Source organism: Nymphaea colorata, chromosome 6 (genome assembly GCF_008831285.2).
Source record: "Nymphaea colorata isolate Beijing-Zhang1983 chromosome 6, ASM883128v2, whole genome shotgun sequence".
NCBI lineage: Eukaryota > Viridiplantae > Streptophyta > Magnoliopsida > Nymphaeales > Nymphaeaceae > Nymphaea > Nymphaea colorata.
In genome coordinates, this window is record NC_045143.1 from 19,665,639 (window position 1) to 19,686,621 (window position 20,983).

Sequence of the window (20,983 nt, forward strand, 5' to 3'; positions counted from 1 at the left end):
CATCACCTTTCTGAAATTATCTTTAAAGTATGACACTGGATGGAAATTTCACTTTCGAAGCGTTGAAAGGAAACGTGGTGAAGTATTGCCATGGACGACCAAGCCTCATCTCTCTCTCCTCTTGCGTTTCCTCCGCCAATCACCTTTCTTACTGCAACCATCGCCGCCACGGCGCCACCTACAAACGTCACCCAAGGGAAGAAATGGAAGAGCAATCGGTGGCAGTGTTCGGACGGAAGCTGGCGCTATGGCACACCAAGACGTTCCGACCTATCATGACTCACGAGGAGCTGGAGCCCATCATGGCTACCCTCGGTTTCGTCGCCCACGCTCCCTCGACTCCTCCTTCCGCCACCGCTGCCGGCGCCGCTAGCACGGCGGGGCGTCTTGAGTGGACGGAGTACAGCTTCCGGGGGAAGAAGAGGCAGCCGGGGACGGTGGCCAACTTCTCTCCGGCCGTGAGGCCGAGAGTCCGCCTTCCGTCCCTGAGGTTGGACGGCCTCCACGTCTTCACGTACCGCGCCTTCTGCGAGGCCGTCGCCTTCCACCTTGGTGCTGTTGACATCGCCGACATCTTCCACGTAAGGCAAGTGAACATCTCGCTCTCTCTCTCTCTCTCTCTGTATGTGTGTGTGCGAGATGAACCAGTCCGTTGACTAGGTTCGGTCTACTTTTGTTGACTGGCTTAAGAGAAAAGCTCCAGTCTAACCCTTCTCAATGATGTTTTCGGGACTTGATGTTGACTAAAAACGATGAAGGTTCGAGCTTAGTTGGCTGCTAACAGGGCTAGCGGGCGAACCTAGCAGCTGGACTTGTCTTGCTCATGCTCGTTCTCTAGGAACGAAAACCAGTCCTAAATGCCTTTCCAACGCCTCATGAAGAATCATTTAATTTTCCTAACAATGACTGCGTATTTAGTTTCATTTGAATTTGACGATCTCTATTATAATATGCAAGTGGTACAGGGAATATGTGTAGCCTTTAATGTGTAAGCAATTTACTCTTACATAACACAAGAGATTTATGCATAATATATTGCATACTCAGAAGCTACAGCTCCACTCGACTTTTTTAACTCGACAATACAACATTGTGCTTGTTTATGTAGATAAGCATGTCCCTTTTTTTAACTCGACAATACAACATTGAGCTTGTTTATGTAGGTAAGCATGTCTCTTTTTTTTAACTCGTTTAGTTGCCACTAGTTTAACTATTTTCACAACATTTATTATAAATGAATCGATTGCTAACAACTCGAACTCAACTCGTTTAACCTTTCGAGCATACACTTGAACTCGAGCTCAACATATTTATAAATGAGTCGAGTTTAGACAAATGAGTTCAAGTCGAGCTCGAGCTGACTGACTCATTTTGCAGCCCTACACCTACGAGTGAGTTCGAGTCCAGCTCGAGTGTATAGTGCTTAAGGATGCTCGAACCGGTGACCGGCCCTCTAACAGCTACAAACCTATGTGTTTAACCGTGCGGGCAAATACCATTTTTTTCTGCAAATTGTCAAATAAGCATTGCCAAAATAGCCGTTGTATGCTGAAGATGATATACATTGAGTTTCGAACTTCCTGGCCAATTTGAACAAGGTCAAGGTGCTTCAAACTTATCAACCTTAGAAACATTAATGAATATATAGTACCTAAACAATGTCATAACTCTTCATCTTTCAGGTTCACCTAGAGCTTTTCTATGGCGTTCTCCTAACTAAAAGCCACGGTGCTTGGTTCTTTGTAAGCATTTACTTCTTCATAAGGTGTAGGTTCATTAAGTAGTAACCTTATCCTTAGATGCTTTCGTGTTTTGAAGTCTCTATTCAGCAGCTGCTTCTTTAATGTTTTTTTTTTTTCTTTTTAATTGAAACCCCATGTCCCGCGATTTGAAATTAGAACAGAAGTTTGACCTGAACCGAAGAAATTTCCCTTTTATTTAATCATGTTAGTGAAATTAATCAACTAACCGCCTCTGCCTTAATTTCAGACCTTAGTTGCATTTGTCTATAAAAGTAGGCCTGTTTTCCAGCACAGGAGGCCAGGCCTCATTTATGACCGTTGAAAGCTAGCACATGGTGCGCTAGACCAGTGGAATCTATGAGATATTCTTTTTCAAATTTAAAAATCTATGTATCTTTAAAAGTGGGGATCGAAGTGCCCTTCCATCTTTCTATATGACGTCGACCTTCACTTAATAGAGTGGAAGAGAGGCTGATGACTTCACCATATGCCACAGTAACCTCGTTGAGCCACTGCAAATTAATGCAATTCTATATTAGTTTTCAGAAGTTCACTGGTTCTTAGGGATTTTTTTTTAAATAATTTTGCATAAATCAAATCCCGTTTTTTGCTGCCCGAACTTTTTCTCCTTGTCAAGTCTGATAGAGAAACTTACTTTGTTGGTAAAAAATAATAATAATAATAATTTTTTTAACTGCATGAGAAAACGTCAAATTTTTTTGAACTACAGTGGAGAGAATTTTCCTCTAAGGGCGCCAAGAGAAGGAGGACTATTGTAGAATTTCCAAAATTTTTGTAGGGGTCAAATTAACATTTTTAAAAATAAGTAGTAAAGCTCTACTTGAAGGGGCCATGGTGGCTATGGCATCATTAAGGTGAAAGGGCTCAAACTTGAGTACTTATAAGTTGGCATGAAAATGTAGAAACTTTGCCTAACTCCAGTTTATGTGTCTTGAAGAAAAAAAAATAAAAAAAAAAGCTGTCAGTAACTCAAAGAATTAGCCGCAGAAATATTTGTATTTGGTGTATGATTTACTTATGGACCCAATGCATGGAAAGATTTGACACTTTTTTTTTGGCATTTTGAACATTGCATTCCTTTATGTCCCTGCAAGTCCAATGAGGCCAATACCCAATTAATGGGATATTTCAACAACCTCTTTGCGGTCTACCCCAAGGATTATAGCTTAGTTGGTCTTGGACTGCTTTCATCAAAACGAAATGTTATCCTAAAGATGATACGCCCTTCGGGCTCATGGAATAGAATGGAGTGTAATACCAAGTTAACACAGAGATACCAATCTTTGATGATACGAGCAGCGGCAAAGCTAAATTTTTTTTATCGAATTAAAGTTTTTAAATTTTTGCATGGACCGAAATATTATTTTTCAAAATTTTTATGTAAAAAAAAATAAAATTTTCTAAGATTTACATGTAATTTTTTTTTTTTATAAATTGAATTGGGGTCAAAAACCCATGCTGGCCCCCTTGGCTCTGCTCCAGGCAGAGGAGAGCTTCCGCTCTCATCCAGCTGGATATTTTATGAACTCCAAATGGCCATATCATCTCAAAGGTACTCCCCAGTTGTGCCCTATCTGCCTTTAGGAAGGAGTTCTTTTTTCGTTAGCTTTTTGGTGGAAGAGAAAGTAATGGTCGCTTTGTCTGATAGTTTATGTGGTTCCATTTACAGAGGAATGCCTCTTCATCCCGTGAACGACCGGCCATTGGAGCAGTTTCGCAGGGTTAATGAGGAGGAAGGGCAGTATTACTACAGAGAAGGCACGCTAGAACAGGAGTCCGTCTGGAATGCTAGCGCCGGTATCAGCGCCAGCACCTCCTTCGTCTTAGCATCTACCAGCAACGCCATCGTCACTAATACTATGACAGGCAGTGCAAATAATGCAGCAGCTATCGGTTGTTTGGTTGCCTTGAAGGACATCATCGTGTGAATTTCTGTCACAACCATTCTAATTCATCGAAATGTCTTCCTTCTCCTGTTGAGTGATCCATCGACTCGATCGGGCATCAAGTTGAACAAATTAAATTTGAGCAATTACATTTTAATGCTCCGCTTCTATTTGTTCCTTTTTAAATTTTAACTCAAACAAGGTCATATTAGCTCATGTTTGAGAACTAAAATGCCCATTTATATTTATTTTTAACTTCTACAGGTCGGGCGTGAGTGCAATTTACATATATAGTTGTGCAAGAACCAGTGCATAGCAGAACCAAGCAGAGCATATGGAAAGGCTATCGCGCGCGGAAGTTTTGTCAAAAAAAGAAGAAAGCTTGCGTATTTCCTTTACTTAGAAGATGAAAATATATACATGATCCGGGCACACCGTATAATTATTCCTGAACACATGAAAGAATCGCTTTGATACTACATGGAATCCTGTTGTTGTTAAGATCGACGATGCCTTCCATAGTGGGAGCGTGGGCCTGATGGGATAGGTGTAGGTCCCCTACAACAAGAGGATGCTTAATCAACCTTTTTTTTATTCCTATTCACTCTCTCCCTCAGGCTGGCGAATATAAGTCTTGAGTTCCTGGTTCGACATTTAGTTTATCAAACTTCTCTTTGCTCAAGAGTTTAAAGGGCATTTGACAATAGGAACATCAACACTATGTTCAATGAATCTATAAAAAAGATTGGAGTATGTTGGTGAAACTGTGTTTCAATATTTTGTGAATGTGCCTCAATCTTTAGGAGATACTCATAAAACATTGTGTTTAGTGTTTTTATTGACAAATGCCCTTTAGAGAACAAATCATCTTATTGCTCTTGTTAAGTTATATGTGCAGTTTTAGTGACTCCAACTTTGATCAAATTACACACTAAATGATAATCAATCCTATATGGTTTAGTGTGCTTATGACATATAAAAACCCTTGGCATCGCCAAGGGTGAGAAAGTATATATATATATATATATATATATATATATATATATATATAGAGAGAGAGAGAGAGAGAGAGAGAGAGAGAGAGAAGTAAGAGAGGGAGGGAGTGAGTCGCATACTTGCAGAGGGCGGGTGGGGGTTTGGAGGACGGCAAGACTTGCATATGCATGCCAATGGTTAGTGAGAGTGTGCTGGCACCAGTGTAATATATGTGTGTGTGAGAGAGAGAGAGAGAGGGGGAGAGAGAATGGGGAAGGAGAGAGGCAGGCTGCAAAGAGAAAAAGAAGGGGTTTAAACTTTTGTGTCATTGAATTGGAGAGGAATCTGGCTCCTAGTACCCAGCCTGGGACAAACCTGACCCGGCCAAAACTTTGTGGATGGTTGGAATTGTTTGGACTCTTCCAATTGCAGGAGCCATCATGTTGAGATACAAAATTAATTGCCGCACATCTTGCTACATGTGATGTTCCAAAACATTATCTTTTAAGGCAAGTGTTGGATGTCTGACATACATTAGTTTATTTCACTCCCATGACACGATTAATGATTTGTCTTATCCTGGAACCTTTTATTATTCTTTTTTTTAATGATCTTGTTAAACTTTAACAAAGTTCAAATGGATTTTATTTTAGAAGATTGATCTTGGTGGCACGAACATTTGAGTGTGTTGTCCCAATCAGGCTTGATTTTTTAGAAAGTGGATTGTTCACACTTCTTGAAGATGCTCAGATTACATCATCTTAGCACTTGCATATGTATCTTGTCTATGAAAATCTAAGGGGGTGTTTGATTGGGTAGATTTGTAGAATTGTAGAATTAAAATTCTCATTTTTTAAGAAATGAGAATTGCTTTATCAAACAAAGAATTTTGATTTTGGAATTATAGGCTCATTCTTGAATCAAAATTCTAGAATTGTGATTTTCCCATAGAGGTTGGGAATTTATGATTTTAGAATTTTTGAATTTTTTCATCTCTCTGTAGAACACAAGTCATGAAGGTTTTAAATCATGAATTCTAGAATTTTAATTTCTATTTTACCATTTTCAATTCTGGAATCAAAATTCCACACTATCAAACAAAAAAGAAGCTGGAACTAGAATTTTCATTCCAATTCCAGTTTGAGGTGGAATTTTGTTTCTAGAATTGTAATTCCAAAATCAAAATTCAATGCCGTCAAACACCCTTAAATATTCTTAAGCCCGTGGTTATGGTATTTTGGAACTATATTGGATTTGATATATTATTGGTTATGTGCTTGGTCAGTCAATGATTAGTCAAAATATGAATGTTATTTCTGTTATTTGATGTGCTAAATGGTGGTCAATTAATTGACATATAGACATATGTCAGTTTCTGCAGCAGACACCTACAAATATAGGATTTGAAATCCTCTAACTACCTTGAGCTCCATCCAAGCACGACAGCCTGATGCATTGTATCAGACAGGCCAGATATATATATATATATATATATATATATATATATATATATATATATATATATATATATATATATATATATATATATATATATATATATATACACACACTTGTGTGATATAAATCTACATGACGACAAATGGGTTTTCTCACAAGAGGCTTACAAAATTTTCACTATGCACTCCTTTGATATTTCTTTTCATTTCGATGATACTAGATCATTTGCATAGCTACACATTTCCATCATTTAAATAACTTGTCAAAAGCATGTTTGTATTGGAGGTACCTGTTTCCTGGGTTGCAAATTCTCAAATGATGACGTCACACATATCAGCTCCTAGTACTTGCAAGAGCCCCTTTACCTACGCCCATTGATATGTTCAGTTTTTTGTTCTTGCTTTTTTTCTTGAGTGGAACTATTTTGTCCTTCAATACATAAAAAAAAAAACTAAGAATGAAATTTCTTTTCAAATCAAGCACTCCAATGTTCTAATTTTATATCTGCAAAGGATTGGTTGAATCTGCTTAGTTTTTGTTGGTATGTAAACTTTATGGTATATGTGCAAAATCCTTTTTCTTTAGTATGTTCATGTGAAAATGCAAATGCTTTTTCAATTAGTGTCGCTTTTAGTGGTATTTATATTTCTTCTATGGATATATATATGAGTTATATGGCTTTAGGGGCTTTATAATGTTATAATTTTTATTGGTTCTCTTCTTTTTGTTAGGTTTGTGTTATTTCATTTCACTTAGCTCCTACATATCAGTAATATAATTAAAAAGATGGTTGTTGCTATTTTTCCCTTTGACAATTGATTCAAGCAGATTAAGGAGAAGCTATCAAAATCCTTGGTGTTTCTTTCCATCAATAGGTTGGCATTATTACTGAATTTTACTTGAACTAGCTCTTTTCTTCTGACATATCTGAAGCAAAAATTTTGGACATCTTAACTAAAACATGTACAATAAATAGTAGTGAAGTAATCAAGGTAGCTTCACAAATGTGGATGGGTGCATCATATTGCCCATCATGTTGTTGCTTGTTTCTTGTACTTATTGACATGCCATTTTCTTTAAGTGAAACTATATTATTCTTTTATATTTATGCTATGACGACCCCCCAATTACTTGATTTTGTTTAGTGATCCAAGAGAGCATGAATAATCTAGGGGAGTGAAATCCGAGCTTTTATTCCCAGTGGATGGTGTGAACAGCAGTTTAATTAGTGCAGATGGTACCCGAAAAATTGTGATGATGTTGGAAGCTACAAACTTCCCTTGAGATATCACTAAGTTAGTCTTAGGTAACATTGCTCATTAGGCATTCACTTTAAGACTTGAAAAAGCAATCACTGTCTTCTTTTACATTATTGATTTAGCAATCTACCTTTTGATGCATATATACGTTTGAGTAGTGTTTTATATATTTTGAGCATAAATTATATCACTTCATTAGTCCAATAATTGAATGATCAGTTCCAAATGATCTCATTGTTGGCACTAGTGATTGAGAATTATTCTATGGTTCAGCCTGGTGACAGTACAACAACATGCGTGTTGCTGCCGTTGGATAGACCGTCCAGAGAGAGGTCCCCATTTTTACCCATGAAAGATATGGTCAAGCCAAAGAACCACGAAAAATTGCCATATCTGCATCACTTCGTTTAGGGGCATAGGAGGTAGCCGTTGATCGACGACAATGTTGAATGGTGTCAACATGGAAAGGATTCAGCACATATTGTTGTTCTCATGGGAGATAATGGTAGGTGATGTGCTAGGGTTATCAACAACAACCAAACATGAAGATGTAGGAGATTTTGGCAAGCAAATGGAAGGTTATGATAACCATATATTTTCCTTTGAAACTTACCATTATATGCACACTTGACGAATTAGTGGAGACTGGCATGTTTGGAGGAATTAGGGGTTTTCATGTTTGGTGTCTCCCTATCTCAAACATCATCAATTGCGGAGGCTCTAATGGATCAGCTCCTAAAGACAGAGATCAGAGGTTCCTTTTTCTCCCTCCCTCTCTCTCTCTCTCTCTCTCTCTCTCTCTCTTTGTTGTGCTTGAACAGATTTGAAAGTAGTGAAAATGGGTATTTTGTTGGGCAGTTGATTCTTGCTTTTGGGAAAAGATAGTATTCCTCTTATTGGTTTTGCTTTTTGCAAATGGCAAAAGATCAACACGAAAAGTGGATTGCTGTTATAGAGAATGAGGTAACATGCTTTTGATTTTCATTGTGGTGTGTATTCCAAATTTTGTAGTTGATGTTTCATTGCTTCTTCTACCTTTTGATGACATCTTTTGATACTAGATTGACATTGCATATAAAAAAGTTCCATAGTTGTGTTAACCCATATGGTAGTTGAACGAGCGGTTAGGATAGTTTTCTTTCTCTCATAACCGTCTGCTTAGTTTGTGATACTTCCTTATTGAATAGGGATTACCCTTTTCAGGTGAATGACCAGATAGTCAATCCATCCAGTTCTTCTGGTCACATTAAGTAGGTGGTGACCAAGCAGTTATTACGTGAAAGTATTTGCATTGGCTTGATGATGCAACTGCTTATTCTGGAATTCATTTGTTCTTGTGATTCATTCGTGTTTCTTCCATACTTTTGAGTATTTTTAGCTTGGAGGTGCTGATATTGTGATACACCACCTTATCGAGGTAGGATCATTCTGTCAATTCTATTTTACTATTCCTACCTTTTTCAAATTGAAAGTGTTATCATTTTGAACAGCAAGGAGCTACCTTCTTTTTCTGGAGCTATTTTACTTTTTTTTCTATTTGTTGATGTTAGCTCTTACCATACATTTGACAAGGTGGGATCACAATATATATATATATATATATATATATATATATATATATATATATATATATAAGCATTTATGCTACTACTAGTGCCACACATTTCCATATTCATTAGGTATGGATTCCACAACCATGAACCAAGATGTAACATATTTCTATATGCCTAAGGCAAGGAAAAAGAAAGCACTAAAGGGTTTTGGTCCTCTATAACTCAATTACACAACATGCCTTTAGATGCCAGTATGACCCCCTTTCTTTGTGTCTTCTCTAGCCCATGAAAGCTATACACGTACGAAAACCAGTAAGCCTACGATATTATTTTAGCAAGCCAAAGTTTGTTTCTGCATGTTATTTCAGTTTGATGCACCCTAAGATGTTCCCCTATTTGTTTCTATTGGACCTTCAGGTCTGAGTCCCTTCATGATGGGCAGGACCTAGGCCTATCTGCCGAGTGCAGTAATGCACTATTGCTCTCAATATTGATAATTGTTGTTTTCATTTCAATTGAAAACGAAAAAAATAATGAGTAAAGGGTAACAGAAGAGAAGGGTTGGATATCATAATTGACACAAAAAGGAAAGAAATCCTTGTTAGAAGAGTATACTCATAGTTGATTGTCGAGAAATTGCAGTAAGGATTGTGAAGCTGGATGTTCTTCGGATCATAAGTGCATCATCCCCGTCTAGTCACTGGAGCTCCACTTCTCCATAGCACTGGGTAGAGAATAAGTTTAAAAAAGGATGTCTCCATGCCATGGATCAGACCGAAATTTGGTTGGATTACCAATTTTAGCAACCCAACAAGCATTACTTGGGCTTCCGCCATTCAACAATAAGGTCACACCATGTAGGGGAGAGATTTCCACTGAGATGGGTGTCCCACGCATTTTTGCATGTGAAATATTTTCTTCCACAAGAACTTGCCTTAAACACATAATGCAGCTGAGGTGGAGCCAAAAAGGGGCTGTCACGGACCACAGCCTCTCTTCAAAATTTCCAATAACCTTTTTTTCTTGAAATTATGTTTTGAGCTGTTAAAATTTTAAACTATAATTCAGAAAAAAATTATAGATCCATCCCTGAATGCAGCCAAATGTTAGGGCATGAATTTGATGGCTACAGACAAAAATACCACAGATAAAAATCTATGGATTTTAATCCATACATTAATTGCCAAGAGATAAATGTCCATATACAATATTTTATATAGCTTATGATGGGCAGTGATTAAAATCCTTGAAACATTGTCCACCATGTGATAAAATTGGATTAAAATCCGTGAACAAAAGAATTATACGTTTCAAAGATTCACCTCCTACACGGTAAGTTAAAAATAAAAAATTGGTACTAACTACTGAATGCTAACTGCTGAAGCAGGAGGTCGCTTGATTTGTGCACTATACCATTTCCTCTATTGTTTCTAATAGATGCTGGAGAACATTACAGATGCTTCTTTTACTTCATTGCTTTTTTCATTTATATGGACCGTGGACATTTGCATAATGCTGTATATTAACTTATGCCCATAAGCAATGTGGTGAAATAATATTTCAGTTGGACATACTGGCTAACCTCCTCGACAACAAGAGAATGTTATTTCTTTCATTTTGCTAAATATAGAAGGCAGGAAGAATCTGAAATTATGGAAGAAAGATCATGTGATAATGACAAAAGAAATCTTGCTGTTATACATAAGCAACCAAGAAAAGATAGAGATAAAAATAAAAGTGGAAGTCAAGATATTATACCATTACCGTGTGTAACAAATCCACCAAATGTGGACATCGAATGTATATCTTCTCTCTAGTCTATTTAATGGAACTTCTCTCTAATGATAAGAAAGTGTAGAGAGTTAGAGAGAGTATTCGTGGACGTAGGTCATTCAAGACTGGACCACATTAAAATCCTTTTCTTGTTTCCTTGTAACTTCTCTTTCTCGTTTACCCTATTTTACATGGTATTAAAGCCAGTGACTTCCAATCATCTTATCTTGTTGGCCACCAGTGCCCCTGCCATCCAATGGAACACATTTTCCAATCTCGACTCAGTCAAGTTGGATCGAAACAACTATATGATGTGGCATTCACATATTGAAAGTCTGATGTGCAGCCAAAGTTTATATAGGTATGTCACATGATCTATCTCTGCTCCTCCTGAATTTCTTGATGATGGAAAGACCAAGCCTAATCCTGCATATGAAGACTGGGAATGTAATGATCAACTAGCCTTGAGCTGGACCAAAGCCACAACCTATGAATCTGTTGTACCACAATTAATTAGTTACACTAATGCTTGAGATGCGTGGTGCATGTTGGAGCAAAAATATGCATCTCAATCCAATTTGCGGATCATTCAACTAACAAGGATTGCAAAATGTCAAGAAAGGGGACAAATCTATGGTTGAGTACCTTGATCATGTTAAATTTTTGAATGATTCTCTGGCTGCTGTTGGAAATCATGTTGCTAAGGCAGATCTTGTTTCATTTTCTCTAAATGGGCTGCTGAGTGATTATGAAGCATTTATCACTTTTGTTACTGCATCCAAGAATCTGCCAAGTTTTTCTGAAATTTATGATCTTTTAATAACCCAAGAACAATGTCTTGGTATGTTCTCTTCACTTACCCCTATCCAAGTTGAAGCCAATACCTCCATTCTTATGGCTCAATGAAGATGTGGAAGAGGTAGTTTTGGTGGTCAGGCTAACAATGCAAGAGGCCGTGGACAGAATGGTGGTCATGGAGGTGGAAAAGTAACTTCAATGCAAAGAGTCACCTGTCAGTATTGTGGCTGAAAAAATCACACTGTTAGACAGTGCTTTGACATTCCAAAAGCCTTCATGGCCATGATGCTGATTGCCAACAAGAGTTTTGATAATGGAAGTTTGCCTACTCAAACTGTTGATATAAATGTTGATTAGTACCCTAACACAGGTGCAATACACCATGTTACTAACTTAGACAACCAGCTGCAAGGTAAAACTTGTTACTTGGGCCCTGCTTGTGTCATAGTTGGCAACAGAAATAAGATGCCTATTAAAAGTATTGGAAACATCAAGTTACCAACTCAGTTTTGTCTCTTGTTATCTTAAAAAATGTTCTTCATGTGCCCCAAGCTCAGGAAAATCTACTTTCTATTGCTAAATTGACTAAGGACAATAAATGTAAGGTTGAGTTTTATGCTGATTGGTTTACTGTTAAGCATGTGTAGACGGGCAAAATACCGATCAAGGGGTCAAGTGAAGCAGGTTTATATTGGTGACCAGTAACGAACCAAAAAGCTTATTTTGGACGAGACAAGGATGATAATGGAATAAAGAAATTGTTTAGTGTTTTTAAGTGGCCTAGTTCTTCTCTTGATTTATGGCATTTTAGATTGGGTCATGTTAACTTTAAGACTTTGAATAAATTACATACTAGTAAACATATTGATTCCACTAATTCACATCATTTGAATTGTTGTTCTATCTGTGTTCTTGGCAAAATTCACAAGCCTTTCACTAAAGCTAAATTCCATGCCTCAAAACCACTGGAATTACTTCATGCAGATGTATGGGGATCAGATGTTTATCAAGAGATACATACAAATATTATTTATTGATTGTGGATGATTTTTCTCGGTTCTCTTAGATATTTCTTCTTGTGAAGAAATCAGACACATTTGCTTGTTTTCAAGTCTTTCAAAAAAATGTTGAAAGACAACTTGATCACACAATCAAAATTTTTCACAGTGACTCAGGAGGAGAATTCATGAGCAGAGAATTTTTCAACTATCTTGAAAATCAAGGGATTAGTCGATGGCTTGCTTATCCCTACACATCCCAACAAAATGGGATAGCTGAAAGAAAACACTGACATTTCGTAGAAATGTGTCTATGCATGCTTATTTCTGCCTCCATGCCAAGCCAATTCTGGTACGACACCTTCAAAATGACAATTCATATTATTAATCAGCTCATGGAAAGTGGATTTCAAAATAAAATCCCTTATGAAATGATCTTTGGAAAGAGTTCAATGACTACATGAAGATTTTTCACTGCACTATTTATACTCATGTGGGACCTCAATGGAAAATTAAGTTATCTCCCAAGGCTCAATCATCTATTTTTCTTGGATATGGTACCTACCACAAAGGATATATTTGCTATAATCTGGTCACAAACATGGTTGTTATTTCCTGGCATGTGATTTTTGATGAATCCTCTTTCATGTGCTCTAGGTATTGTGCGGCTCTCACAGTAAATGTAATTTCTAGATGGATTGTTGTTAGTCAATTTTTGTCCAACCCTTTTCTAGAGCAAACAACAAACAAAACTAGACTTGAACATGTCCTACTACCTCGGCCTTTATATAATCTGAAGCTCAACCAGCTTAGTCATCTAAGTTCCACCAATGAATCTATTGATCAGCCTAGTGAGACACTCACACCGATTGACATTGAGCCTGGGCCAACAATACCTGAACCATCTCATGATCAGTCACCATCTCATCTCCAGGCTCCTCTTAGATCTCACCTTATGGTGACCTGGTCTCAAGACGAAACACATCGACCCAATATCTCACTCAGACCACGATGGATGAAGTTGAACCCACATGGTTGGATGAAGCTCAGGAAGATCCTAAATGGATGCAGGCCATGAAAGAGAAGATTGAAGCTCTCCACAAAAATAAGACATGGGAACTGGTCCCATTTGATCCAAAAGAAAATATATAATCAGATGCAAATGAATTTATAAGATCAAAAGGCACGCCGATAAAACAATTGCTAGATACAAAGCTCTCCTTATTGCTAAAGGGTATAGCCAACAAGAAGGAATTGACTACTTCGACACATTCAGTCCAGTTATTAAACTAACCACTGTAAAACTTGTTCTTACTATTGCTAAAAATCGTGGATGGCACATTCATCAATTGGATGTAAATAACACTTTATTGCATGGACTACTAAAGGAAGAAGTATATATGAGTCAACCACTTGGGTTTGAAGATATGCATTATGCTCACCATGCCTATAGACTTGGGAAAACATTGTATGAACTAAAACAAGCTCCTCGTACATGGTTTGATAGTTTAAAATGTTTAGAGACAAACAAATTTGTTGAATCCAAGTTAGATTCCTTGCTTTTCATACAATATAGGGGATCTTCTAGTATCTACTTGTTGATATATGTGGATGATCTCATACTTACAAGAAAGTTCAAATAATGAAGTGCAGTCTTTGATATGTGAAATCAGCAGCAAATTTTCCATTAATGAATTAGGCACTCTTGTAACGATCATTCTTTTTTTTAAGTCAGGTTGGGCTGGATCAGGTCTAGGCCCGGACCCGAACTCCAGGCATGAAGAGAAGCCCGATGCTAGCTCCCTCCTCCTCACCGTCTCTTCTCCCTTGCCTTCCGTAGAACCTCCCTCTTCTTCGTTCTCTCATCTCTCACCGATCCTTGCGACAGAGAAGCGGGCAGCGGAAGAAGGGCAGCTATGACAGAGGTGGAGGACGGTGGCGGCGGCGCTCGGGTATGCCCTCTTGAACCCTCTTTGCTTTCTTCCTTCTTCCTTTCTCTTCCTTCTCCTTCTCCCTCCTTCGTTGCATTCTCGACCCTCTGTCCACACCCCTTCCCTCTCTCGTGCTATCTCCCTCTTCTACCACTCTCATGCTTTCTCACCCTCTCTGTCTGTCTCTCCTCTCTATTTGAACCCTCTCTGCCCACGTTCTCTCTCTCCTCAACCGAACCCCTGCCTCTCTGCCGAGCCTCCCTTTTTGCCTTTCTAACTGCCTTCTTCTTACGGCAGACCTCTATTTTCATCTTCCTTTCGTTGATATTCACCGTACTTATTGCTGGCTGATTGGATTTCAGTTAGGGAAGTCTGTCTTCCCTTTTTTTTCAGCGAGTAGGCCGTGTGGTTGATGACGACAACAAGCAATTTTTGGCATTGGCACTTGATCGAACACTTGAGGTGGCTGCCAAGAACATTGCGACAATTTGGACATGAAGATTGGGGTGAGTGAGACCTAATCGAGCCAAGATTATTGAATATTATCTATGTATAATTATTATTTGAGCATGCTAGACTCATGATTTGATGATTTGGAATGCATATTAGTGATGTTGCTATTTTGGGGAAGTTTATACTATGTTGAGAAGACGAGGATCTACATGTATATGTTTTTCTAGCATGATGTGTTGATTTTCGAAGCTATTGGGAAACATGGTAGAGATTTGATATGGTTGAGAAAATATAGGACCGTTATTGCAACTTGTGGTACATACTATTGTCAATAGGCATATTTAGATGTTAGTTGGAGAAGAGCATGTAAGTTGGGCGTATTATTGTGAAGACGATTCAACTAAAGAAAGCTAATGAGAAATGTGTTAGTGGTGGATTGATCGAAACATTGAGTTTTGAGGTTTGGTGGCAACGTAAAGAAGTTGGGAAGAGGCCTACTAGAGGGATTGTAGGTCGACACTACCCGTCGACACCCTCTTGAGGCGATGACATGTGCCTCAATGATTTTGTTTTATATTTGTATGCATTTGGAAACTAAACCAGTAGAGAATTTACCAATTGTGTATGTTTGCAGGTACAATAGACGCGTCCAGTAGACCTTGAGCAACTAGACGTGAAACTCGATGTGTTTTGGAGTGTTTTTTAGACACGCGACATGTATGGTGGCATTTTAGGCAAATCCATGTCTGGGGCCAACGTGTGAATGTATGTTCCTAAGATCGTGGGATCCTAGGATTATGATGTGATTGAATGATTGTTTTGTAAATGAATGTATGTGTGCATGCAAATGATTGATTATATGATAAGATTTGTTTTGAAAATTTATTAGAAGCTTGTTTTGAAAATGTTACGCATTGCATGTGCATGCTAGAATTGATAACTGCTTAGGATAGATAAGGTAAGATATCCAGTCGAATGTCTCTTCGACCCCAATTGTGCATTGGAAAGCATCCTAGAATGATAACAGCCTAGGACAGCTACGAGTCAATCACAGATCGATATTGCTCTCCAGGATTTGGCTAAGTTTTTAAAGATGTGAATGATGTGATTGATAAGATGTGAGTTTTTATGAATGTAAATGTTGTGATTCATTGCATATGCATTGCCGCGGGCAACGATGCAAATGAATGAATTAGAGGGTAGTTGTACACATACTGTATGACAGCTAGTTAAGAATGTAATGATATGTGTGGCCCTCGTGTGGAAGCAATTGGAGGTGTGGGTGCACTCGTGAAGTGTACCAACCTCATGAGCTAGCAAGTCATTTTGTGAATGTGCTATTATAATTATAATAATGAAAGAATAAGATATGAGATGCCAGTGAGATGTGGCTATGTGTTTGGGAGTTGTCCTGCCTACACCACTGGTCTCGCCTGTTCGGAGCTCAGGCTGTGCAAGGCCCTAGTGTACCGTTGTGTGATGTACTTGGAGCGTTGGGCACCCGCCTTCCCAACCTGGGTGTCCTAGGGAAGGCTGAGTATCTCTCATTGAAATCCACACACCCATGGATGAGTGCTTTACCGCTGCAGTGAGAATAGTTCCATACTATTATGGGCCACCACGGGGTTGTCTCTCGGTTGTAGGCTGCCCGCGGTGTGCACGTGTCTGTGTTTGCACTCATAGGAACTGTCAATTTACTAAAGCTAATGAAAATGAAAGTATATGAATGAAATGTATGTGAATGATGTGCATGTGAATTGAAATTGTGTTATCGTGGTGATTCAATGGCCTTAAATGTCGTGGTCTATGTGAGGGCCTTCTTGGCAAATTATGTGACTATGCCCTGACACAATATAATGATAATTTGTTTTTATGATTGTGATTATCTCATATTTAAGCCCTACCTAAGAGGGTTTGAGTTTTTTTTTACTTGTTTCCATACTGCGAAGGCTAAGTCTTCAGTTGTTTCTTTTTTTTTTTCAGGTTTTGGCGGCCCGAGGCAGCAAGTTGATCAGATGGCTTCACTCACATCCTACTGGAGAGGTTTTTGGTCTTTTGTAGTGCCGACGTGTCTTATTTTGATTTTATTGATGTCTTATTTTTATTAGGCATCAATTATGTAGTTTGGGGCATTTTTGTCACACACAGGTGTGATTTTGTATGAATTGAAATTGTTATATAAATGAAAGTTGCCCAATTGTTTCGAATGACATTGCTCCATCTTTTTTTGAATTGTTGTGTATTCACGTCTTAATGCTTTATGTTTACAAAAAAAAATTTGTTTGAGGGTCAAAAGGTTGAGGTGTGACAGCTTTGGTATCAGAGGTATGACAAACTCCACTATCGATGTGAGTTAAAGCCTATCTGTGAAGCCGTGTTGCCCAGGTACGTATTTATTTGATTGAATTGTTATTGTAGTTTTGATTTTACAAGTAAAGTATACGTACGTAATGTGATCGATGTTTTGAGACATTGTGTTAATGCACGTTTGTGATTGGATTTACAGGATTGGTCATAGACTTGGTTTGAGAACAAGGGTTCTTGTTTGTATAGATGGAGCACCAACGTAAGGGTAAAAAGCAAGCTGGGCCACCTACAGAGGCACAAAGAGAGCCAAGTTCGACCCATTCTAATGCACGTACCCCAATGGATGATAGTACATCAGGGCAACAGAACGTCCAAACTAGTGTGGGTGCCCAAACCCCACCAAGGCAAACTCCACCTATGGATCAACAGACCATACTGCTGACAATGTTGCAAACACTGACCTCCCTTATATAGTCGATGGTCATTAATCAGAGGAGCGATGCATCTCCTATAGGAGAACCACTGCGCCACTTCAAGAGAATGCAACAACGGTGTCGTTCCAACAGTTTATGTTGATGCAGCCGCCTGTCTTTACAGGAGATGGCAGTCCAGACAAGGCAAAGGAATGGATTGAAGAAGTTGAATGCATTTTTGAGCTTCTGAAGATGCCATAAGGAGACAAAGAAAATTACGGCTCTTACCTATTGAAAGGTGATGCCAAGAACTGGTGGCAATCGACTCATGAGATCCAGTTTCCTGGCTAACTGTCAATCTCATGGAAGCAGTTTAGAGATTTCTTCTTCAGTACTTACTTTTGAGTGCATGCTAGAGACAAAAAAATGCAAGAGTTTCTTGATTTGCATTACTTTTGAGTTTCAATTGAGCTTGAAAGAATACATTATGAAATATCGACACTTGAAGGTGTATTGCTTGCATCTCTACACTACAGATGAGGCCAGAGCAGGCAAGTTTGTGCGTGGGCTGCGTGATGGACTGCGAAGCAAAGTTATGTCAAGCAGACCTCGCGACTTGGACGAGGCGGTCACCATGGCGAGATGCATGGAAGAGGACTGGGCAAGGACACATAAGGACCATTATAAGAAGGCAGGCCAGCACTCTCATGGTGGGCGAACACAAGTCAATCACCAACACTTTGTAGGCAGGGCAAAGTCTTATGAGAGACGTGATGACCAAACATTCAGACGGGACAAGCCAAACCGCAGTAAGGCCACACAGGGGTCAGTGGCCACTCCGACTTCACCAAAGTGCGCCACTTGCTCACGTGTGCACCCCAAAAAGCCAAGTTATCGGGTGACCGGGGCGTGTTTACATTGTGGAGGGATGGGGCACTTCATCAAAGATTGCCCCATAAAGCAAGAAAAAGAGTTGAAGAAGCCCGAGACCAGTCCTTCTAATACACAAAAGACAACCGAACGTGTTTACGCTACTACTGTGGAGGAGCGACGAGCACACGACCTTATTGAAGGTACTTTACTTATTGGTTCTCATATTGCTAGAGTGTTGTTTGATGCAAGGGCAACTCATTCGTTTATATCTAGTCGATTTGCCACTTCACTAGAAGTGTCAGCTAGGATCATGCCATATGTTTTAAAAGTCGTCAACCCTATGCATACTCAAGAGTCGTGTAGCGAGTATCTACCTGATATGGATGTAGAGATCCGTCAACATCACTTACATGCACAGTTGGTGATCACAACTCTCAGTGAATTCGATGTGATTTTGGGCATGGATTGACTTTATGTGCATTATGCCGATATAGATTATAGGAAGAAGCAGATATAGTTGTTGACTAGTGATATGCAACTTATGGAATTCCATGCTCGTAAAGCTAGTTGAACTGATAAGATAATGATGTCTATATTGAAGGCTAAACGTTTGATAGAAAATGAAAGTGTTGCATTCTTGGTCAATGTGTTGACCAATGAGATGGAGCTGGTGAAGTTACAAGATGTTGCTGTTGTGAGTGAGTACCCTGATGTGTTCCCTGACGAATTGTTGAGTTTGCCTCCAACACGAGAAGTTGAATTCAAGATAGAGTTGTTACCAGGGACAACTCTCATTTCTAAGGCACCATACCGAATGGCACCAGCAGAGTTAGAAGAATTGAAGAAGCAATTGCAGAAGCTCTTAGATAAGGGCTTCATTCGACCTAGTGTGTCACATTGGGGAGCGTCCATGTTATTTGTTAAGAAGAAGGATGGAACGATGCGCTTGTGCATAGACTAACACATGTTGAATCAAGTCACTATCAAGAATAAGTATCCGCTTCCTAGGATTGAAGACTTATTTGATCAGCTTAAGAATGCAAAGGTATTCTTCAAGATCGATCTGAGGACAGGTTATCATCAACTCTTGATACGGGAGGAATATGTTTCTAAGACTGTTTTTCAAACTAGATATGGGCACTATGAATTCAAGGTCATGTCTTTTGGGTTGACCAATGTTTTCGCAGCGTTTATGGGCCTCATGAATCGGGTTTTTCAAGACTACTTGGATCGATTTGTTATTGTTTTTGTTGATGACATTTTGGTGTTCTCAAATAGTGAGATAGAGCATAGAGATCACTTAAGGAGTGTGTTGAGTATTTTGCGCAAGCATAAGTTATATGCCAAAAACTCAAAATGTGAATTTTTGGCTAGAGAGGGTAAACTTCCTTGGTCATGAGATCTCGAAGGATGGAATTTCCATTGATCTGGCTAAGGTGTCGGTTGTATAGGGCTGAAAGACGCCATGCAATGCAACTGAGGTTATAAGCTTTTTGGGATTGACAGGATATTATCGCAGGTTTATACAAGGCTTTTTGAAAATAACTACGCCCATGACTAAGCCATTAAGAAAATGAGTGAAGTTTGTTTGGAATGAAGAGTGCAAAAAGAATTTCCAAACTTTCAACGACAAGCTTACCATCGCTCCTATTTTGATGCTCCCATCGGGTCATTCTGGATTTGTGGTGTACACCGATGCATCGGGAATCGGTTACGGTTGTGTATTGATGCAATATGGTCATGTAGTGGCTTATGCATCAAGACAATTGAAGAATCATGAGAAACACTATCCCACTCATGATTTGGAGTTAGGAGCGGTTGTGTTCGCATTGAAGATGTGGAGACAATATCTCTATGGTGCAATTTTTTAGGTATTTATAGACCACAAGTCATTAAAGTACATATTCTCTCAAAAGGATCTCAACTTGAGGCAAAAAAGATGGATTGAATACTTAAATGATTATGATTTTACAATGCAGGCAAGGGTAATGTGGTGGCTGATGCTTTGAGTAGACAGGCTAAAGCAATGATGTGCAATATGTTGACTTGTTCTTGGACATTGTTGCAAGATGTGATAGCATGACAACTTTACCTTTGTAGCGAGAACAAAGTAACAATGACGGCCTTGATACGACATCCTCTATTGGAAGAGCTTATATTGAAGCAAAAGGAAAATCTCGATTTTGCTAAGAACATGGAAGAAAGCAAGAAGGTAAATTTTTCTTGGTATCAAGATGAAGATGGTTCATTGCGGTTTCAACAAAGATTGTGGGTCCCTAGAATTGAAGGGGTAAAACATCAGTTGCTCGATAAAGCTCACAAATCCAAATTTGCTATACACCCTGGCAGTACAAGGATGTTTCAGGATATGAAAAGAAATTTTTGGTGGCCTGGAATGAAACGTGAAATTGCAGAATATATAGCAAAGTGCTTAGCTTGCCAGCAGGTCAAAGCAGTACACTAATGATCAGGAGGCTTGTTGCAAGAATTGATATCCTAGTGTGGAAATGGGAGGACATTACGATGGATTTCTTGGTTGGGTT

At 38.8% G+C, this 20,983-nt stretch overlaps 1 protein-coding gene across 1 annotated transcript; it reads left to right on the plus strand.

Moving 5' to 3' along the window:
• The first annotated feature begins 104 nt into the window (after nt 1-104).
• Nucleotides 105-3,901, plus strand: LOC116256496 (uncharacterized). The gene is made up of 2 exons (XM_031632878.2): nt 105-586; nt 3,433-3,901. The coding sequence occupies exons 1-2, from the start codon at nt 204-206 to the stop codon at nt 3,689-3,691; spliced, it is 642 nt and encodes a 213-aa protein (XP_031488738.1). The 5' UTR covers nt 105-203; the 3' UTR covers nt 3,692-3,901.
• Nucleotides 3,902-20,983: the final 17,082 nt, after the last annotated feature.

Bases quoted from the DNA above. Each gene is read 5' to 3' on its own strand.
- LOC116256496 (XM_031632878.2), top strand. From the start codon at position 204: ATGGAAGAGCAATCGGTGGCAGTGTTCGGACGGAAGCTGGCGCTATGG. The intron at 587-3,432 runs GCAAGTGAACAT...TTCCATTTACAG, and splicing joins GCCGACATCTTCCACGTAAG to AGGAATGCCTCTTCATCCCG.